General features: G+C 49.2%; 7 protein-coding genes across 7 annotated transcripts; 3 read left to right on the top strand and 4 right to left on the bottom strand.

Annotated features, from left to right (window-relative positions):
* Nucleotides 1-3,073: 3,073 nt before the first annotated feature.
* C8Q69DRAFT_440984 (G protein-coupled glucose receptor regulating Gpa2-domain-containing protein) lies at nt 3,074-4,439 on the top strand (the record flags this gene model as incomplete). The annotated part of the gene is made up of 3 exons (XM_028628710.1): nt 3,074-3,151; nt 3,201-3,668; nt 3,726-4,439. 3 exons carry the CDS (start codon nt 3,074-3,076, stop codon nt 4,437-4,439), a joined length of 1,260 nt encoding a protein of 419 aa, XP_028489570.1.
* A 2,720-nt stretch (nt 4,440-7,159) lies between these two features.
* On the bottom strand, nt 7,160-8,172 carry C8Q69DRAFT_453020 (hypothetical protein). The gene has a single exon (XM_028629598.1). It carries the CDS (start codon nt 7,729-7,731, stop codon nt 7,225-7,227), a length of 507 nt encoding a protein of 168 aa, XP_028489571.1. The 5' UTR covers nt 7,732-8,172; the 3' UTR covers nt 7,160-7,224.
* Nucleotides 8,173-11,390: 3,218 nt separating this feature from the next.
* Nucleotides 11,391-11,951, bottom strand: C8Q69DRAFT_440986 (OsmC family protein; the record flags this gene model as incomplete). The annotated part of the gene is made up of 1 exon (XM_028628711.1): nt 11,391-11,951. The coding sequence occupies one exon, from the start codon at nt 11,949-11,951 to the stop codon at nt 11,391-11,393; it is 561 nt and encodes a 186-aa protein (XP_028489572.1).
* A 720-nt stretch (nt 11,952-12,671) lies between these two features.
* C8Q69DRAFT_394777 (hypothetical protein) lies at nt 12,672-15,329 on the bottom strand (the record flags this gene model as incomplete). The annotated part of the gene is made up of 1 exon (XM_028627665.1): nt 12,672-15,329. The coding sequence occupies one exon, from the start codon at nt 15,327-15,329 to the stop codon at nt 12,672-12,674; it is 2,658 nt and encodes an 885-aa protein (XP_028489573.1).
* Nucleotides 15,330-16,722: 1,393 nt separating this feature from the next.
* Nucleotides 16,723-18,238, bottom strand: C8Q69DRAFT_41926 (hypothetical protein). Its single transcript, XM_028628372.1, has 2 exons — nt 17,193-18,238; nt 16,723-17,135 (listed from the first exon to the last, which is right to left on the bottom strand). The coding sequence occupies exons 1-2, from the start codon at nt 17,877-17,879 to the stop codon at nt 16,962-16,964; spliced, it is 861 nt and encodes a 286-aa protein (XP_028489574.1). The 5' UTR covers nt 17,880-18,238; the 3' UTR covers nt 16,723-16,961.
* Nucleotides 18,239-18,598: 360 nt separating this feature from the next.
* C8Q69DRAFT_512638 (alcohol dehydrogenase) lies at nt 18,599-20,231 on the top strand (the record flags this gene model as incomplete). Its single annotated transcript, XM_028633296.1, has 2 exons — nt 18,599-19,423; nt 19,488-20,231. 2 exons carry the CDS (start codon nt 18,599-18,601, stop codon nt 19,737-19,739), a joined length of 1,077 nt encoding a protein of 358 aa, XP_028489575.1. The 3' UTR covers nt 19,740-20,231.
* Nucleotides 20,232-20,247: 16 nt separating this feature from the next.
* C8Q69DRAFT_453030 (short chain dehydrogenase/reductase family) lies at nt 20,248-22,061 on the top strand. The gene is made up of 2 exons (XM_028629599.1): nt 20,248-21,004; nt 21,086-22,061. The coding sequence occupies exons 1-2, from the start codon at nt 20,716-20,718 to the stop codon at nt 21,910-21,912; spliced, it is 1,116 nt and encodes a 371-aa protein (XP_028489576.1). The 5' UTR covers nt 20,248-20,715; the 3' UTR covers nt 21,913-22,061.
* Nucleotides 22,062-22,078: the final 17 nt, after the last annotated feature.

Below are 22,078 nucleotides of genomic sequence, written 5' to 3' on the forward strand. Positions count from 1 at the left end.
CAGCTTTTGTGGATAGCTCATCTTGTTCAAGGATGAATGCATGCAGTCCTTCCTGTTTCTTGACGGCAAGCCGAGTGGCAAGCATGGGCATAAAAGTCTCTATATTGTCACTATCTAAACGCCTATCCCCGAGAGCACAGCATAACTTCTTATATTATTATTAAATAAGGAGTACGCCGTACGCCGATCGTTACCCCAACATTTCGCCCGGAACAGTTTACCCGTCACTAATAATCGCCGGCGGGACTGAAAATCGATGAATGAAAAGGCCATCGGAAATTCGCCTGGCCTGTGCTGTCGAATCGTTCCTCTCCACACGCGAAAAAGATTATTTGACTAGATAGACTAGTCTGGCCACGTTCTCCCGGATACCCCCGATGTCTAACGTGGCGTGTAATCCACACCATTCTTGTGGTCGATTTCAGAGCCTGGATGAACTTTGCTGTGACTTGCGTTCCCTGTTAGACCTCCCTCAAGCATAAAATATGTCATTTCTTGTTTCACGCTGGCCCTAACTGAAATAGTTCAAAGCTGCGTCAAAGGATCGACTTATTCCAAATGGTTATCGGACGGAAGGAGAAAGGGGGAAGTGTAGCAGAGATCTCCAGGTTCTGTGCAGTAAATGCACCATCATGATGGGGAACTATTACCCCATATTAATCAGAGCCATTATTTCTCTTCGATTAGCGGCGCGGCGCAGCAGGCCCAGGTGGCAGTCGACCGACTAGGAAAACACTGATCTTCAATCCGCTGCAGAGGATAAGCTGTTTGGGCTCGGCCGAGAGCTATTCGTACCTCGTCCCGAGGCTGCTCTATGCGGCTCTGAGTACATTGTTGCTATTATTGCCCCTGATTATCCCGGGCATCGATTCACAGCTCGTTCGTTTTCGCTTCAAAGAGTTAACTGTGTCTCTGGGTTCTTATGTAGGGATATGAGGGGTTATTGATGCCGGTTGGCTGTTCCCCCTGGAGCCTTCAGGATAACAATGAAATGATCCCAGTAATAGCTGCCAATGGCAACATATTGTAGAGCTAGTCAGTTACTGCAAATGCAAGAAGTTTTCACTAACCATGCATGCCGGGGGAAAGTCCACTTGAGAAGACAAGCAACGACAAGACAAGCCAAGATGAACATAAGCACAACAGAGGCAGCATTGGCAGTGGAGGTACAATATGACTGACACGAAAAAAATAAACTCTTTCAAGTAGGAAAAGAAAGGGAGCAAAAAGTTATGGCCAAACTGGGGTTCGATCCCAGGGCATTATTTGTGTTAGCGATACGTGATAACGGATGCCAGGGCATGGATGGGAGAAATAAAAATATTGTAGACAGAGGAGAGCAAGTATCTAGCTGAATTCGACAGAGCCTCTTCGGAATCATCCTGCCGAAACTCCCACAACTAGATACTCCGTACATTTTTACTGCGACAGAGGATCATGATTATTCATGTCAGTCAGCTATCTACGCTACCTGGTCAAGCATGCGCCAGAAGACTGCCAAGAGAATTTAGCAGCGTGATATGACTCCCATGCCGACCAGGGAACTTGACTCTAACCATGCGGCCTCGCTCGACGAAAAACTCTTTACTCATCGGCAGTGGGTTCGCGGTAACGGATGACAAAACTTGATGCTGAATTTGCGCCGCTCTATTACTGATTTACCACTCAGCGCCGTCAAGACTGAGCTCGACGGGCCCGCCATGTGGAGAGCTCGTATTCTCCAACTTCATTTTTGCCCCTGACAGGGCATCAGACCGTGGTCCCCCCGCGAGCTGGTCACTCCGCATCCGTGTACCTGTTTACGAACCTGAAGCTTATTTTCTTCCAGTCTATCGATCATCCAAGTCGATGGTTTCGCATTATCGCGTCGACCACGCCGCCTACAATCAATCGAGGTGGGAATCCGTCTCCCTGCAAAAGGGAGAGGGGCGTCCAGGAGCTTCTGGCGCCTTCATGACAACGATAACGCCTTCTGTAAGTAGAGAGAATCTTCGGGTGGCACCCGAGGCAGTGCGACGACGGCAGTTAAACAGCGCCAGTTTCGGATAGGGAACCGGGCACAATCTTGCAGTACCATAGGGTCAGCACGGCATATTATTATTCTAGTGTGCGGAGCAACAATAATACACAGAATCCCCTAAAGATGTGTGGGTCGGATCTTGGGGTCCCCGCGCTCCCCCAGACCAAGTCGACCGGCCGTCCATTGCTAGATGTACCATGGACACATCGTGTCAGCCAGATCTCGATGGCAAGAGATCAGTGCTGGTCACCAGGTGGCAGAAACATACCAACATCGGACGTTTATTCTGTCCATCTGATGGGAAAATAAGCTATGTTCATCTCTATCTGCATGTCAGTTTGATGTCCTATACTGCAACGGTTCACCGGTGGCGTAAGCCAAACCCAAGACGATGACACTTGATCCCGGCACGAGGGCCGGTGCGTTCGCTGTCTCTCAAACGCCCAATCCAGGCTGATGACCATCTTCTCCAAATCCATTGTCCAACGAAAACTGTCTCTAACAATGCCGTCCGCCAACGGTGGGTCAGGGGGACAAAACCTGGTACCTGGAGCTATGGCGTGGCAACCTCTCTCGCTTACGTCTGGGCGTTCGCGGATTGATGCCTCGTATTGGCGATTAACTGTGCCAGCGAAAGCTTCGACGGACTTTTCCACGTCTTCTATAGTGCAGCCCTAGTCGACAAGTGGAAGCCCTATGATCCACGCCTCTAGGGGATGCCGGCCCGAAAGACGCAGCCAGATGAGGACTGGCGGTAACTCTCTGACGAGACATCAAACGTTATGGTGATAGGAAACTGATTCTGCTCGGAGGATCGTCTCGGGGGATCTGTGTCTCCCCTTTCCCTTTTACGACTCGGGCCAGTTTCTGCAGCGATCGCTGAGTCTCGATGTCTGTGGTCCCCGCCCTGAGCAGGTGTTTTAAGGGCCGATCTCAGGTACTATATCTGGGAAGGCTCTCGGCGTCTGGTCCATCTTGCGGTCTCTGAAATTTCCTGGAAAGGGAAACAATGCGCCTTGACGGAAGCTATCCACTATTGCGAACGAACTCGCAATGAACCTCATCCAGGCTGTGAAGCTGGTGCGCGCCCTCGACAGGGCGAAGGCAGAGGGAACACTGGAGGAAAAACTGGTACCCTCGCGGCGGCCATACGATAATTAGTCCTTTGCCAGATGTCCAGCGAAAGGGTCTCATCGCCATTTCGGTCCTTGCAGTGATCTCGGTGCTTGCAACACTGTCTTTGCTGCTCTTCATCTCCTATCGTTTGATTTTCTGGAAGAAAAGCTACGCTCGTTACATCGGTTATAACCAATATGTCATTCTTATTTACAACCTCGTTTTGGCGGACCTCCAACAGTCTATCGCTTTCCTGATATGTACCCACTGGATCGCGCACAACAGGATAGACTCACCATCAACAGCCTGCTTCCTTCAGGGCCTATGGCTGCAGATTGGTGATCCGGGCTCTGGCCTGTTTGTCCTGATAATCGCAGCCCATACGTTCATGATGGTCACACTGGGCCGCAAACTCTCACATAGGGCATTCGTCGTGTCTGTGATCGGAATATGGGTCTTTGTGGGCATACTGGTGGTCATCCCTATCGGCTCTCATGGTGGTGTAGATGTTTTCATTCCGTCAGGGGCTTGGGTATGTTGTTCTGCAGTGCTTTGATCCCTTGATGTCATTGCTGATGTGCGCGCATAGTGCTGGATTGACGACGCATTCGAACCCGATCGATTGTGGACGCATTATATCTGGATCTTCCTGGCCGAGTTCGGCACCGTCACTTTGTACGCTATTATGTTCTTCCAGCTGCGCCGGCGGATCCATCAGTCTGCTATCCTAGGCAATAGCCAGAGGGAAAGTCTGCAACGTCTGAGACGTGTCGTCAGTTACATGGTTGTCTACCCACTTGCTTATTTGGTATTATCCCTTCCACTTGCGGCTGGCCGCATGGCATCTGCTCGGGGAAACACACCTGGCATGGCCTATTTCTGTCTCTCAGGAGCAATGATGACCAGTTCCGGTTGGGTCGACGTGCTCATATACACATTGACCCGCAAGAATCTCATCATCGAATCCGAACCTAGCCGCGATCGCAGCTACAACCACATCTTCAGCAACGGCCCGAAGAGTGGTGGTGTCGGAAACAACATCACGCTCATTACTGTCGACAAGAAAGCGAACCGGAGTGCCCTCCGGGGTCACGATGCTGACGACTCATCCCATGCCCGCGACGGTTCCACAGACGATATCGTCCCGAAGGGACCTGAGTTTGGCAAAGTGTACCAGGAGACAACTGTCGAGGTTACTTCCGAACCAGCGTACCCAGACGACCAAAGCGGACGCTCGAGTAGGGACCTGCCGGAAGAACCGCGTATGCCTGAACGTACTGCGACTTCGAACAGAATGTGGTAGACGGCAATCGACGGACGGCGCCCAGGAGCAATGGAAGCATGTCATTCTTTTGTATACCTCTATATGTGCAGGGCGGCTACCTGCAAGCATTGTAATTCCACTTTCCCATTTCCCTCGTTTCTTGTACGTTCTGTACCTTTACACACGCATGAACCCGATGATAATATTTCCTGAAACCAAGGGGCGAGTCCCCGTCCGCAACATATACATATAATCCCTGGCATGTATTTTTCCTTTCCCTTTCTTATCTATTTAGAACTCGTCTTTCCGCTTCTTCAGCTTCCTGTATACTGATGTCCAAGAGTTTTTCATCTATCGACGTTGATGATGTAAATGACCGTGGTGGATACAAGAGTCTAGAAGCAATTCGCGTGCGAGAGAATATGCAAATACGACTTCTTCTTCTACTCTATAATTTTTTTGTTCTGCTCATATTACTAGCTCAGAAAAGTGATTTGATTCTTCAACCCTCCTGGACTAAATTCTCTCCAAACCAGAATATTACAATATCTGAAGAAACAGACTCCATATCATTGGGAACCTTAAGCCTCGTGTTGCCCTACCAAGAACCTAAGATGCTAATCCCACCCACTAAGTAGGCCACCAAAATACGAGATAGCCCCATAGTAACTAGTTGTTATGGTGGCAAGGCTCACAATACCGCCACCAATTCTCGGCTGAATTGACCCTGGAGTACATCTGAAACGCTATGAAAAGCTTATTATCATGTTTGGCCGAACACCTTTCTTTCCAATGTGACGTCTACAACAGGAACGCTTACCTTACCCTCGTCCTTATCAGTGCAGCTGAGGAACGGCTCAAAATCGTATTATCCCATCAGGTTGGTATGAAATAGCCCATTTCAACCGCGCACCCTAACTAGGTAGTGATATAACATCCTTTTAACGGAGCCGAAAACCTTTCTTCCTTTCGGGGAAAGGGAGGTGATCTGAGCTTTTCAAACTAACCTCGTGTTTTAGAATGTATATCATTCGGCAGATACTTAGCAGATGGTGGCAATTCTCCGATCTGATTATTCAGTTAGTTAGTTAGTCTAGATCCTTCGGTAGCTACGACAAAACGAAGAACTAACTATCCCTGTCAAGACTATGCTAAGTAACTAGACTATACTATCCACAGCATATGCTAGTCAACTAACGCACATACTTTAAGAGAGAGACTCACCCTAAACCATGCACGGTATGGGGGTACGGGAGCGGAAGTACGCAGCACGGAGCAATAGCGGATACACCCCGGTTTCAGTGTTCAGGGATGATGATAGTTAATGCATTATTATTATTATTATTAATCGTTGTTGTTCTTTTCCCAGTTCGTTAGTTATAACTTGTCTAGTTACCTTTTAGATAGATACCCTGTATATATAAAAAAAAAGAAGCTCAAGCATTAACCGCACTAACTAACTAGAGTACCATAATCAAGTCTCCAGAGACGAAGAACCGGGGTCTATCAAAGTATATACTCCGTACTACATCGGGGTACAAGTAGTTACCCCACCCAGCCGTATCCGGGGAAAAGGAACAATTGATAACATGACAAAAGCGCACTTTTAGGACTGCATGACACGGTACATACAACTCCCGTTTTCCCCGAACTTTTGTAGTTACCCCCTGTCCCCTGCGTTATGCTCTTGGCTCCTCCCCGTTCCCTGAGATAAGATAAATTATGCTTGTTAACAGCTAATGAAAGGAGGAAAAAAAAAGGAACTGAAACTTCGGGTCTGTGCTACTCCGTAGTTTGCGTGTGATTATGTTGGTTTTGGGTAGTTGCGTTATTATTGCAAGGGTGATATTTGCTGGGGAATTTTACTTTACTTTCCAATCTCTGAAGAATAGACGGGCTAACTATTGTGTGTATAGTAATTAGTTAGGTCATGATGAGAGGAAGGATAGATAGCTTGTTTGCTTGACATGTACTCTACTCTAACTTCGGTAGTACCCTACATGTAACTGGGAAAGGGAGGTCCTTAGTAGAAGTATATATATCAAACCGTCCTCGGAAGTACTCCGTATAGATAGACTCTCATACAAATCTGGACCTTCGAAACCAAGCCGGCTCCTGGTGTAAAGAATACCCAGTGTAACTAATATACGGAGGATAATATCATTTACTCAGACATCCTTACTGATCGCCAATCATCTTGGTATTTAGCTAGCTATAGGCGGACCGTGCAGATCCACCGATCGACGCAAGTTAGATAGGATATTGGGATTATATCAAATGATAACCGGATCAGGTCGTATCTTTCAGTTCTGTGGATGTTGTCCTTTTTCATTCTAATGCATTGGAGCGGAAGGGATCGTAATAGAGAGTGTCCTTTTTAGGGGGGATAGACCGGATAATACTAAGGGCTGGTAAAAAGTATATGGATAGATGGTTAGATCTCCTGGCTGGGGTAGGGCCTGAGATGGATTATGGCGATCTTGTCCGTTAGTATCATACGGTTGGATGGTCCCGTTTGAGGCCCACCTAGAAGATGGAGAAGTGTGATATCCCCAGCTTCTACTAACGCGGTAAATCGTCCGGGATTGTTGAGTATTTCCGTTGTAGATACATGTCTGTATATTTCTAGCTGCGAAGATCATAAGTCGTAACTCTTTTTCTGTGTGTGTTTAACCTAGTAGGAATGTAAGAGAATAGAACTTAGTGGGTCATTATGTATAATATCGTTTATACTATATACATATAAACATTATCTGTAGCATGCCACATCTATCTATATATAGAGGATAAGAAATGCATTGTTCGCGGTTAGGGCATCAGATTATTAGATAGCCATCAAGATGACACAAACCATAAACAGCACAAGACTCGTCAAGTTCCAGGTGTCGCGGGAAGCTGCTCCGGTGAAGACAGGTGCGCTTGGGCCAGAAGCGGAGGTCTCAAGAGGAACAGGGAGTGAAGTAGACGTGTGAAGACCGCTTGCGGATCCGAAGGTCGCAGTTCTAGTCGGCGCAAAGGAAATGAACGAGCCGTTTGATGATGAGTTTGACGCGATTGTCGGCAGGGATGAGAACCCAGGTGTCTGAGTCGCTGGCTTGATGGGTGCGGTAGCAATCGAAATGGGAGAAGTGGTCTCAGAGATGCCTGGCGCAGGTAGGACTACAGTGCTGACAGGGACCAGAGTAGTGCTGATCTGCTTCGATTTAGCAGAATCAGAGCACTTTGATTGGCCATTGGAGCAGCCAACTACAGTGACAGCCATCGATGAGTACACAGTTGAAGTAACTGATCCTTCAGAGGCTGCGGAGGGCACACTGGGGTTCGATCCCATGGGGCTTCCAGTGACTGCAGGCTGATTGCCTTCAGTAACTGTCTGCACGCTAGTAGCAGCGACGAGGGTCTCAGTAGTGACATATGTGCTCTTAGCTGAAGCGGGGCAGTTTGTGACCGTGGATGGACAGGCTGTGATCGTTGCGGTCCTCGTGGAGAGCACTGTTGAGGTAATGAATTGGGTTGTGTCAACGTCACTTGATGCCTGAGGTAGTCCAGGAGCAGATGCAGCTTGGGTCTCTGTAAGCGGGCAGACAGTGGTCGAGACGAGGACAGTCTCAGTAGTGAGGTACGTGGTTTTAGCCCTGGCAGGGCAGTTTGTCACTGTCGAGGGGCAAGCCGTGATGGTTGCAGTTCTCGTCGAATAGACCGTCGATGTTGTGAACAGGGCGGTGCTGTCAGAGCGGCTTGACGCTACTGGCGCTGCGGTCACAGACGCCTCCTGGGTCTCGGTGACTGGGCAGATAGTAGTAGAGATGGCAATCGTCTTGGTAGTGAGATATGTAGTCTTAGACCTCGCAGGGCAGTTCTGGACTGAAGAGGGACACGCAGTGATAGTTGCAGTTACCGTGGAGAAGATCGTCGACGTAGTAGACTTTGGAGATGTCGATGGCTGGGAGGACTGGATATCCGTTGCTCCAGTAGTAGATCTGGAAGGAGGAAGGATACTCGCCGGAGTGGACGACGCGGATGAACCCGAAGCAGATGGATTGCGTCCGCTGGGGTCCACAGACGGCGATGGTAAGATAACCGCAGAAGAACTGAGAGGCAACCTGCTAACGCCTCCGGTAGGGACTTTCACTGCAGAACCAGAAGCAGACACCGGCTTAGAAGACGGCGACCCGGAGGAGCTGAAAGAAGGCAGTCCGCTAGCACCTTTGGTAGGAATCGCAGGACTAGCAGCTGGAAATACCGTGGAAGACAGCGACGGGGATGACCTGGCGGGCGTACGAACAGGACTGCTTGAGACCACTGAAGATGACGCCGATACCGATGGCGTGTTCGACCTGATCGATGTACCAACAGGTTTTCTCGCAGAAGAACTAGATGCAGAGAAAGAAGACGAAGACAATGGCAGTGCAGACGACTTGCTCGGGCTCACAGCAGGTGTTCTCGCCGATGGGCTAGAGAAAGCAATCGGCGTTGAAGACGGAGATGGGGACACTCTGCTCGAGGAGATCGAAAGAGGCATGCGGCTCGAAACTAGCATCGAAGACGGAGTGGGAGTTGGAGTAGACGATGTCGTACAACAAACCTCCGTCGTCAGTTCAATGTTGTCCACTTCTAACTCCAAGTTACCAATTGCGTACGGATATTCACACAACCCGTAGAAGATCAGAGTGGGGTTGGAGCTCGTAGGTATCCATGAGCTCGTGACCGTGTACCATTGATCAACAGTATTTGGTAGGATTGGCTGCTCAGTTTGGGCGATGGAGCTTTGGATGTTATCGTGATAAATACCAACCGAACAGACACCCCCGTAAACGTTTGCGCGGGAAAGGTTTACCTTCCACGTAAAAGATGCCGTGTAGGTTGCACTCGTATCAAGTCCCTCGAGCTGTTGAGTAAGGTATAGTTCATAACCCTCATTGTAAGCAGTTTGCGAGCTAGGAAGATATTACAGTATTAGCTCTTGTTTCTTTTCTATGAAGTCATGCTGGCACCCCTCTTTTTTCTTGAAAAAAAAAAAAAATGTAGTAGAGATTATTAGATCAGGCTTACAGGTAATGAGTCCCATCGGGAGCATCTCCAGTGACGACTACCGGTGTTCCGCGTGTCACGGTCCAGTCTGTGAGTCCATCTTCGAAGGACGGATTGGAGACGGCCTGCTGGTCATAGCAGGTAGACGAGGACACAGCCACACAGGCCTTTCCCAGCAGAAGCGCAGCACTGAGCAGAGATGCTCGAGGCCCGATCATTTTGGGTGATTATCTCCCTGGAATCGAAAGTCTGCCCCTCAGGTAGTTCTATTCCGACCAAGAACTGAGAATCTTGATATAAAAAGAAAAGAAAGAAGAAGGAGGAGGAGATCTTGGTTTTAAACGAGAGACAAGGATCAAACCTCACAATGGGACAGAGTGAAAGAAGATATATTATACATCGTGGGGCCCCAGACAGATGTTGATATACTGGCCATCTAGTCGTTCCAGGCCATGCTTCGTTATCAGCTAGCCTGCTGGGCTGAATGTATCTTGCTGAGCCGTGCTGAGGTCCACCGCGGTTTTCGGACTTGACCATCCATTTGGCATAGACTAGATAGAAGAAGCGATGATGGCTCTAGGACGAATCTACCAAAAGACACTAGCCCGTCCAAGAGTGGAAAATGTGTTCTTTAGAGTTTCTGTGCCTCTTGGTCTTGCTCAGCATCACGAGGTTTGTTGCCATCAAGCTTCGTGGCATCATGGTAATTGCAGGCGACGTTAGCGCTGTTGAGCGTGGTCCCGCTAGTTAGTCTATCTTGATTTTGAACAGTGGAAGAGAAATTCTATGCAGTTACCAGGAGAGGGTCTGTTGAATCATCTGCAGCCAGAGTCAGCGCCTGAACGTATATTCCGTTGTTGCGTGCCAGTATGAATTCTTAAGGAGATGTGATAATCTTCAGTAGACAGCGGGGGGAATCACATCTGATCCCATGGAACTGAGAGTAGGATACCCCTGGTCTTAACGGATCTTGGGACCTGCAGCACTCGAGTAAACAAACAGTCGCCAAAACCTCCCATGGTTCGTCTCCAAGTTGAACATTGACGCTCGGGAACAGCCGATCGGGTACCTGACAGTCCCTAAACAGATAATAACACTCTATGGGAAATTCGCTAAACGTTCGAGGAGCTATTATTTGGTATTTTCAGCCCAGACCGGGGACTCCGACAGTTCGGGTCGATCTAGAACTGATCGCTAATTCTTTTCCAGGTTTATCCCCGCCGCCACGTGGAAATCGACCGAGCATCTGGCCGTCAATAATAATTATTGATTTAGCCAGCGCGCTATCCAACTCCATGCCATGGGCCAGACAAAATGTCCAAGCGTCTAAATCGAAGGAGATAACAATAATGACTTGAGGAACACGCGGGGCTAAGATTTACAATCTTTGGGCACCTTCACATTATCAGTTCAATTACTTATGATTATTATTATTCTGGCATCGTGACCCGGATACTTACTTACTGCTTCCATTGGGTCATCCTTTCGCCCGATTCAGGGGAAATCAAGTTGAAGGCGCCTTCTAGCCAAGCTTAGCACAACGCCAACCGAGTGTTTTGACACTAATAATCCCAATGTAGGTATAAAAGCCACCCAGCCGGCAGTCACCTAAGTCGTAGAGTATCAGTACTACGTAGAAGAAAAAGAAAAAGAAAAAGAAAACCAATAACAACCCAGCAGTATATATAACTGATGATAGCAAGATGTCAAATATATTGTTGGAGCCTGCCTACAGGCAGACCTCTTGGCGAGTTTCTCCCACGCCTTCTAGCTCTACCCACAGAGATAAATAGGCGAGCTACCTAGTAGTTGCTAGAGAATTCAAGCTTAGCGAGCTTCGCTCCAGATAACTAGTTATATTATATAGGTATCAATGACATGTTACCACACATCCAGTCAACAACAACTCCCCATATGCTTCAGTCAACCCTCCTCATATCACACACTCCTTTCCCTCTCTCACAATTTCTCATTCACCCACTGACTCTTCCAGCCCGTCCCGCTCCTCTTATACAACTGCGTAATCGGACATCTCCTCTCCGTCTCATTCGCAAATTTCTCAAACTGCGCATCATCCTTCGCATCCGTCTGCACATGCACATTCAACTCCACATTATCCCAATTCGCATTCCCTTCCTTCCCCTCAACCAGAACCGCAGGATCCAGATCGGCTTTCACCGTGACCTTCCAGTCGCCCAAGGTAATACCGAGATCTTTCGCGACGAGCGAGCCGGTCACTTGCGTGCAGGAGCCGAGACTGCTCAGTGCGTATGCGAGGGGAGTGGGCGCGGCATCTTTGCCGCCAAAGGAAGGGTAGGCGTCTACTTCGATGAAGTGAGGGCTGCCTTTGACTTTGACGCTTTGCGCAACGCCACGGCCTTGGCCGTCGACGCGGAAGGCGATTTTGTTCAAGGCGCGAGACGATTGAGAGAAGGAGCGGATGTATTGTGGTTGTGGTTGTGTGAAGGGACGGAGTGCCCTTGCGACGAGGCGGTAGGATGTCCGAGGATGGGATATCATGGTGGCGGAGGTTGTGGCAATTTGATGGTCTCGGGTAACGAAAAATGCTTTTCTGTGAGGATATATTATGCTGACCTGGCGAGATGTCCAGGTGCGCTGCAGCCTTTAAAAATGAAAATGAAGGGATGCAGAAAATCTGACTAAATACGTTCCATGACGTGATCGGAACCGCACATGGTGCTATGAGATCCCCGAAAATATTATTAAATGAGCTAAGGATCTTCAGTATTGTTAGATCCCGTTGCACCGGGAATTGCACGGGCTTTGGTCCGATCAACATCTTATCATTCATTCTTGGTGTACATACAAATCTGGACCGAGACTCCGGGGCAACTCAAAAGACACTTCTTTACCTGTATATATATATATATATATGTACAGTATATCATTGTATATCCACGTAGATATCCTCTCAAGGTAATAATTATATTCAAGCCCCTTCCTATAAGCACGCCCCACCGAAAATCAAACTAAGACAAATTGTATTGAGAACTGTGATGGGTATTCATTCGTGAACATCATGATAACAGACACATGTCGACAATCCAAGCCGATGTTTCTAAATATAATAAGCTATGTACTACCGACCTCCTTTCGAGGTCAGTCGCAAAGGCCGGCCAAGACGCTGTGGAAAATGCGCCGCTCCGATACTTATACTATTGAGACGGAAAATCTCATCGGCGTGAAGTGAGAGTACTTGCGGTAGGATATCTCCTCCACTCAGGCTTGAGCGGCATCTTCAGAGACTTCATGCGGTCGGCCAAGTCCAACGCCTGCTCTCCTGCCTTGGACGATTGCTAACAGACATTGGCCTGCACCCTCCAAGTCACCTAGCAGTCCCACATGTCCGCGTTCACTTTTGACGAGCCCATCTCGGATGATCCGGTACCCTTCGGGCAACATGGCGGCGGAAGCAAGACACACACCGTCGCCAGCAGCGTAAGCAAGGTCGTCGTAGGCATCCTGGTGCTTTATGTGCTCGCGCGAAGTGACTCTCGCCCCGTATACTGTGGGTACTGATTTGCCGAATAGCACTGCAAACGGGGGATACCGATTGTTTTCCTGGTGGGAAGGATTGAATGCGAGTTCCTGTTTGAATTGACGGACCTCGGACAGTGTTCGCCGCAGGTATGCGACGGCCTCGTGCTTCGGGATTGTAGTTCCCATCCCAGCAGTTGTAGTTGTGCGCGGGTTCGTGGTCGGACCGATTGCTCCTTGCATTGCAGGTGCTGCTGTAGTGATCTGTTGTTCGCTCCCAGAATGACGCGGTTTGGACATTTGCTTCAACTCTTCGCCATTTCGTGGCACATGTCGTCCCTGCTCTTGTTCGCGGCCCGTCTTAGGAGCTGATGGATCCTCGTTCGTCCCATCTTTCCCGCCAAGTACTGTAGAGAATCGCTTTCCGACCTTTGGCAAGGACGGAAGCGAGCTGGGGATATCCATAAGGCCCTTCCTCGAATCGCCGCCCATTGGCGGCAGAGGCGCTGTTATGCATGGGGACAGTCTATACTCGTCCCATGTATCGACATTGAAAAAGTCAACCAAATATTCTTCCTTTGTTTTCTTGTTTATAAAACAACGGCCATCCTCCGGCAGCAGTGCATAACTCGTGCGGAAGGTAAAGTTCACCTGTGCCGTAAGGACACGGGAACTTAGAAGGACTTCATCTCCATTTCGCAAGGGCCCTAGAATATTGACGCAGTGCTGAGGGACACCGGCATAGACGACGCCGGCGAACAAGTCCGGTCGTTGATTGACAGCATGCCTCGTGATCAGGCCACCGAGACTGTGTGCAACGACGAAAGCGCCTCTTTTCTCCGGCGGTGTATCAGGGCTGTTCGATGGTAGCTTCTCCAAAAACTCGATCAACCTGCGTGACAAGAGATGCGGACTCAGCCGCCAGTCATATCCATAGTCCCACACCCGAAGTTTTCCGTCTCTCGCATTCTCGCATTTTCGTAGTTTGTTCATCAACCTCCGACAAATGTCAACGGGGCCAATATGTGAAAGGGTGCCGGATGCTATGATCTTCTCTTCCATCTTCCCCTCATCTTCTGGCGTCAGGCCAACTTCAAGGTCGACTTTACGGATATTCAGACCAACTTTCATGGGTACCCAGAGTTGGCGGTGCGGTGGCTTAGCGGAGCGAAGGACAGATCCTCTGTATCCGCCTAAAACGACCACATCGCCGGTCAGCACTGACGTTGCTTGTGTCAAGGCAGGATACAAAACTTCCTTCTTCGTCTTAGCCGACCGAGTCTTGGATTGTGAGTCAAACTTCGCTCGTCCGCCGTCAACTGCATGCTCTGTGTGTCCCAGTCGACGCTGATGCACGTCACTGACAAAACGGCCGTAACCCCAGTCGCTCTTCATATCATGAAAATTCAACCCCGGCATGCTCAATAGTCTACTACTCGAGTCTTGAAGACTGTCCTTAATCGCCTTGAAGCGAACATTTACCTGCGAATGCACATTCTCATAGCGCGAGCGGTCTTCCAAGGAAGATGTCCGTGACAGATTCCTCAGATATATGGATTGGTCAGACGCTGACCTGCGTAAAGCGAGCGGTGGTCCAACTGTAGCAAGGCCGGGTCTCTGTTGGTAGGAATGTCTCGCCATGGTTGATTTATTCAGAGGCTTAAGTTCGGAAATTGGCTCCTCACCCGCGGTGTTGGTATAGTCTGCACTAGTATATGGCCGCCGCTGATCAACTTGGGGCGCATCTTCAAGGGCTTGCTTTTGCTTCACTGGTTCCGACCTGGCACTCACGACTTTTGTTGACAGACTTCGGGAGCGGTTATGACCTGGTCCGGAGATCAAGGAAGATAGAGAAGATCGCTTGGTTAGAGAGTTGAAGTCGGGAAGAAACTTCTTCAGCTTGATATTGGCCACTCCTTCTCCAGTCCATGCACGCGGGCGAGTAGGTAGACCACTCAGGATAGTTCTTGTAAACCGAGAACGTGGACCCTCCTTCCCATCTTTGGGAACTGTCGTCGGGAACTCGGTTTGTCGAACCTCTTCTGCTTCTCGCTCATCTTCCTCGTCCGTAGCCTGTTTTGCATCGAGAGAGTCCGGTTCGGTGGTTATCGAGTGTAGATATTCTGGCCCACCTTCTTCGTCTGGAATCGTGCCAAAGTAGCTGCCGCCTTGATTCATCGCCCTGGCTTTCTCCTCCGCTGGTGTACTTCTTGCCTTCATCCGCGACTGCGCATGGCTGATACTGACTCCTATGACGTCGTCCGCCTCGTCTTCGTCCGCAGAATCCACCATCTTGAGAGGATCGTCTTCGTTTTCAGAACTAGTAGTTTGCTCCGACGTGTCGACACCTGTTCGTGAGGAGTCATTGACCTCACTATCAGAGGCAGACACATCCAACATTTCCGACTCTATTGCGCCTGGCAGCTGCAGCACGCCACCAGCGCGTGTGTTTGTCGCGGCCATGATCGGAAAACACACTGCGCGCGCGGACGGGTAAAAAAAGGATGTTGATTGATAAGAACAAAGAAATTTCTTGGCTTCAGAATGCGGGCCCCGTTGCTACCCCGCCAAGCTCGCTCTCCATATAATTGTAGAACCTGGGGTAGATGTAAGATCCATTGAGCGACTGTCAGGTTGGCCTCGTTGGGAGATAAAAAAGGATGTCGTAGTCGGGTCTTCCGTCCCGGTTATGAACGGGGAATATCGAATATCATAAATAATCATAAATGGAGAATAAGCCGATCCCCTCGCTTCGTTTGTGACAAAGCCAGGAGTGAGAGGCGACACGGATACGGAAGTAAGAGCTAAGTTTTTGGACTCCACCGTCTGGAGTTCAGAACCACAGGCGCTCGTCCGGGAGCTTCGGGAGATCGAATGAGATCGAAACGACGTGCCAGCGGATCCAACGAAACCACTCACCGTATTCGTATCGGAGAATGCTCGAGAGCTATATTTCCAAGGGCAAGAGGCGTTTCGGACGTTTGCTTATATATCGGCCCGCGCTTTGCTGTGCGCTCTCATGAAGTCATCACAGCTAGAATGTACTAGTTACCGTAATACCCGATGGATCTTTCCAACCTTCGGAGCCTGGTTCATCCAGCACAGCCTCAATAGAATAGACGGCTTCACGTTAGATCGATGCAGTTCGTCAGCCTGGCGTCCCTAGTGCTGTCCATCAGAAAGTAGTGAAAACACACAGTGTTGAATACCATTATCGCAGCAATGATGTCTGGAGGCCAAATGTGAAAAAGAAGAAGAAAAAGAAAAAGAAGTTGATAAATTGATTCTCTTCCTGAACCGGAAGCCTCGGTCGGGCCTCAATCACGTGCTCACCATCTTGGCCTGAGGCAGTAAAGACAAGATTCAAGAAAACAGCTAGTTATAAGCGACTTGGTTTCGAATTTGATTCCTGATCTGTGACAGTCTGGAACGTACAGTAGTACATGTGATTGCTCCGGCAGATCCCCTCCTTGGGACTGGTTAGTGAATGCTGCCTTGGGTATGAAAAGGACCGATCAGCACACTCATCGCTCTAGAAAGACTAGTATGAGATAGGTCCACTAGCTTCTGCTGACTAGAGGCGCTAATAATGACGCGCTATGAATAGAATATTGAATGTTAAATTGGAAAAAGGGAAGCCACTACTAATTCGACATTATTGTTATCCACTCATGTCAGGAGAAGGAACTTCAAAATAAGACCAGACAGTTAAGGACAGTCTATATTGAAATGTGTTCAGGCCGTGTCTAGAAACGAACTACTTAAAATGAAGAATAGGCTGAAACGATGTTTTCGAACTAATGAGGTGCTTAAAATCCATTTAACAGAAGACACGACGGTGATAGAATACTGAATATTGTATCAAGAGACCAGTGAGCTAGTCCTCAACTTCTTGCACAGTGCACTAAACATCCCTGAAAATCAATTGCAGTTTACCTGTGGTATCTCTCTGTCCTAATCGTCAAAGTCATACAAGTCATCACTAATATACAGGATTCTTGAAATATTCAGTCAAAACATAAGTCGAACTGTTTAGAACCGTCTCTGCGTGCCTTCGCGAGCCTTGGTAGACTCGGCGAAGTTGCCAGTCTGGATCTCACGCTGTCCTTCACGGGTGACAGCCTCGTTCTTGGCCACGCCCTCCTTATCTCCAAATGCATCATCGACAGCCTTGCCGATGGATCCGCGAATGGATTCACCAACACCCTGTGTTAAATATCAGTACCGTCTCATCCTCAAGTTCATGGCTGGCTATTAGCTTACATGAATGCCGGCGAGAGCACCCTTGAGACCACCGGTCTTGCTTCCACTGGTTCCTGTGGTACCGGTACTGTCAGTAGTACCGGTTGTGCCAGTCGTTTTAGTCGTGGTTCCCGAATTGCCGTAACTGTTGGACGCCGTGGCAGAGTCCGTTCCTGCTTGGTAACCGGTTCCCGTGGCCGGGTTGTATCCCGTGGATGCACTTCCGGCGTTGTTCGTGTTGCTACTTGTAGGGAGAGGGGCTGAAGGAGCTCCAGTAGATGATCCTCCAACGACAGGTGCTCTGTTTGCACCGGTACCCGTCTGGTTGGTGGTCTTCGTGGTTGTTTCCCCGGTCTTGCTGTTCACTCTAGGATCCAGCTTGTTCTCAATGCTCGAGGGATGTGGTCCATTGTTGGCGCTGGCTGGGTTCGAAACCTGCGTGGTAGCACCTTCATGTGCGTTGCCGGTGGTGGTCGTTCCAGGAGCATATTGAGCGCGGTTGTTCAGGTCGCTGTCGACGCGGGGGTCCAGCTTGTTTGCGATGTTGGAGGAATGCGGTCCGGCGGTACTTGATGCTGGACCATGTTGGTAAGAACTCGTGCTCGCTGCATCACCGGTGGAGGTTGTGGTACCTGTTGAGCTATCGACTCGAGGATCGAGCTTGTTTCCCAAGCTGGTAGAGTGGGGTCCCTGCTGAGTAGATGTCATTGTGGGATTTTTATAAGCTGAGCCGTTCTTGATCGGGAGAAAATGGTATCAATCAATATAAAATCTTGAGCTGGTATGGAGTATTAATTCCATGTTTTGCCAGGCGAGCAGCTACCAGTATATATATACCTAGGTATATATATATGTCCACCTACATCATCGCTGGCAGGTGACGTCATGCTGAACGTAGTCCGGAAATGTCAACAAACATCAACATCAACATCATTGTCACTGTCAGTATTTCCTCGGCTGAAAATACTTGGAAATAATGGTGCCGATCATCGGTCCAGAGGGTCTATCGTGAATGTCGATGAAACAATCCTACTCAATAACTCAATACGGAGTACTCGCAGTTATGCACATGTTATACGACTTATGAACTTCATGCCACTATCGACTCATCGAGGCATCAACCGTCTTGCAAAGGGAGCTTAACTTCACTTGGGCAGTTGATCTCCGCGCGCTAGACTTACGGGCCGGTTTTATTGCCCCCAACAGGGCTGACCCCGCGAGCCGAGGCTCTGAGATCTCGGCGATGCCGACAGTATGCACGCGAAAGGTCAGGGTCCAGAACCACCGACAGTTAATGTGGATGTCCGTTGCTCTCTCTTCACTGTCACCCTCGAGCCTTGAGCTTCATTAATATATTCTCCCGAGGTTGCTTCTACATATTACTGCACTGAACCTTTCACAGTCTCTTTCCTGTCGCAGTTGTCAAAATGACCAGGTCAAATAAACAGGTGATCTACGTGAACCCACCATCCCCGGCCATTGATCCGTCCTTGGAGAAAGGGACGTTTGGTCTGAAGGTAACGCCTGTTCCAGATCAAGTGCCAGAGGATAAGGTGCTGGTGCGGGTTCATTATCTGTCCCTCGATCCGGCTATGCGCCAGTGGCTCACTGCGAAGCGGTCATACATAGCGCCTGTTGAGCGTGGCGCTGTGATGCGTGGCCATGGTATCGCCCAAGTCATCGCCGTTGGCAGCAGCCTCAGGAATCAGTACAAGGTGGGCGAATGGGTCACCGCCATGCCAGGATGGCAAGAATATGCCCTGCTGGGAGCAAAGGAGATACGGAAAGTGTCTATTCCAAAGGGAGGTCGGGTTACGGATGTCTTGTCGGTTCTAGGATTGACCGGTCTGACGGCATACTTTGGCATGTTGGAGGGGGCAGGCGTCAAAGCTGGAGATACTGTTGTTGTCTCCGGTGCAGCTGGTGCGACAGGTTCCGTGGCCGGCCAAATCGCTAAGATCAAAGGAGCAAAGCGAGTGATAGGTCTTGCAGGTAGCAAGGACAAATGCGATCATCTGAAGAATGAGTTGGGCTTCGATTTTGCCATCAACTATCGGGATGCCGACTGGAGACGGCAGCTCAAGGATGCGACACCGGAATATATCGATGTATTCTTTGACAATGTCGGCGGGGAGATCCTCGATGCCTGTCTGTCGCGTGCAGCTCAGAATGCCCGCTTTGCCATCTGCGGTGCTATCAGTCAGTACAACGCGGCGAAACCTCAGGGACCCTCCAGCTACATGAACATCATTGTAAGACTCCTGATTATATTGTCTCCATAATGGACGAGTGAGGCTAACGTACATACTATAACAGTCCATGCGAATAACAATGAAGGGCTTCATCACGTTCGACTACGCCAAGCAGTACCCCACTGCGTTGAAAGACCTGGCAACATGGTTGAGCGAGGGCAAAATCAAACGCAAGGAGCATATCGTCAAGGCCGGCGTAGAAGCCGCTCCCCAGGCGCTCGTCGACCTGTTCGCAGGTCGCAACACCGGCAAGATGATGGTTGAGGTGACTCCAATGAGCGAGGCCGTCACTGAAGCACCCAGGTCAAACTTGTAGTCTTCTCCTTTGTATACACGGCATTGTACTGTACGAGTACTTCAGTAGCTCCATGGTGTCGCAGCTCTCACAGGCGGAAGTATATCCCGATAATGTGGAGCAGCTGTTGCCCTTGTGAGGCTGTTCTACAGTAGCGTACGTATGTAGATACATACATACACCTAGAATTTTGAAGATCAGAGGCCCAGACTCTTCCATTGTTCCCAAGGAACTGCTCATTTTCCCACGGGGAATGACCCCACGTGGTCATTTGGACCCTGCCACGGTTCCAGTTATGGTTCGTAGGATATTCTGAATTGGCCTAAGTATATCATCATAGTGGTTGGCGGTGCTAAGTCAAGTGGCAGCGACAAAAAGGAGAAAAAAACGAAAAAAAAGGAAACAAACAATTCCTAATCATAAATCAGCACGTATTATTGACAGAAAGCTGTCCCATCCATGTCTTGGTAAAACATCAAAAACAAGCTGTTGTGGCGCTGTTGTTCGCATGTAAGTAACGTCATGCTGATGGCGACTCCGCAACCACCAACAATTTGCATACTCGATTCGACAACAGAGAACAACTCCATTCCAAGAACAGCAGCAGCCCATCATTACACCAACATCCACTGGCTAACTAGCTCAAAACTTGTTCTAATTGACGTAGAGATATTATTTCCCTGCTGATCCAAGACTCAATAACCCGGCTATGGCAACGATCATCAAGAACTGATGCCAGGAGCCGTGGAAAACAAGGGTCCTCATACAACATCCACCTTGTCGCGATCCAGCTGCCATTGGTCTATTATTTCACAGCTACGAAAGTACATATTGGTATAGTATCTTAACGGTCTAGAGTTGTCTATGGTATTCTCATGCTCTGTTCCTTTGCTTGAGGGGTTTCCAAGTGGTGGGTTATTCTCTTGGTTCGATTACTCAACTCGACTGTTCACGTCAAAGCCATCTCTCTCTTCTATCCTCTTTTCTTGGCTTCAATATGTTACCGTCAGCAAGTAGACGTCATTGTCTTACCTCCTTGGCAACAAAGCCAGGAGTCAGTGCAGGGAGCTGCAGAGCACTTAAAACCAGCCAGGTCCGGCCCCTGCTGCAGCAGCCTTTCACTATTCATCAGTCATTGTCATTTTCATTGTCTTCGTCTTCCTCTTCCACTCTTCGTCAGTACAGTACGAGTCCGAAATTGCAGATATCATCGGAATTGAAAATGGCCGCGCAACAGAATAACGAGATGTTCAAACTCTCGGAGCTGTTTAATGTCAAGGACAAAGGTATGGGTGTTCTCTCTTTCCTTTCAACTGTTTCCAATGTATACGTTAGACCATTCATGGCTAACATGTAACTTCTCACAGTTGCCTTGATTACGGGTGGAGGCTCTGGTATCGGCCTGATGGCCACACAAGCCCTCGCCGTCAACGGAGCCAAGGTATACATCGTCGGCCGGACATCAGAGAAGCTCGACAGGGTCGCCGAACTCTACGGGAAGAATATCCCCGGCCAGATCATCCCCATCAACGCCGACATTTCAAAGAAAGAAGAAATGCAGAAGCTCGTCAAGGAGATCGAGTCTCGGGAAAAGCACGTCTCGATCCTAATCAACAACGCCGGTATCTCCAGCACAACGACTGCGACCGAGCCCGAGGACCCGCACGAGCTCCGCAAGAACCTGTTTGACCAAGAAGCCGCCAACGTCGAGGACTGGGAGAATGTGTGGCGCACGAACGTCTATCAACTCTATCTCATGACGACGGCCTTCCTGCCGCTCTTGCAGAAGGGCACTGAGGCCGAATACGGCTTCTCCAGTACAGTCATCAATATCTCTTCGATCTCCGGCATTGTCAAGACCTCTCAGCACCACTTCGCCTATAACGCCTCCAAGGCGGCAGCGATCCATCTGAACAGAATGCTTGCGCACGAGGTAGCGTCGTCGAATCTGAAGATCCGAATCAATAACATTGCTCCTGGTGTCTTCCCTAGTGAGATGACTGCCGGTGAGAGCGATGAGAAACAGAAGAGCGCCATCCCGCGTGAGAAGTACGAGTCGAAGGTCCCTGCTGCTCGGCCCGGTCATGAGCGTGATATGGCCAATGCTGTCCTCTTCGCTGCTACGAATCAGTATGTGAACGGACAGACCATTGTTGTTGATGGCGGGTATGTCTTGGCTGCTGGGACGGTCTAACCTGATCTATAAGCCGGGAAAAAAGGATGTTAATATAATAGCTGGATGCACGGCAAATAAAAACGCTGTATTATAGTGCAAAGAAGCATAGTAACGATCATGTATGATTATGTTTAATCTCAACCGTTATGGACGATCTAATTTGGAGTTTGATGAACATAGACAG

The sequence above is a fragment of the Paecilomyces variotii genome, assembly GCF_004022145.1.
Source record: "Paecilomyces variotii strain CBS 101075 chromosome Unknown C8Q69scaffold_1, whole genome shotgun sequence".
In the NCBI taxonomy this organism is placed as follows: Eukaryota; Fungi; Ascomycota; class Eurotiomycetes; order Eurotiales; family Thermoascaceae; genus Paecilomyces; species Paecilomyces variotii.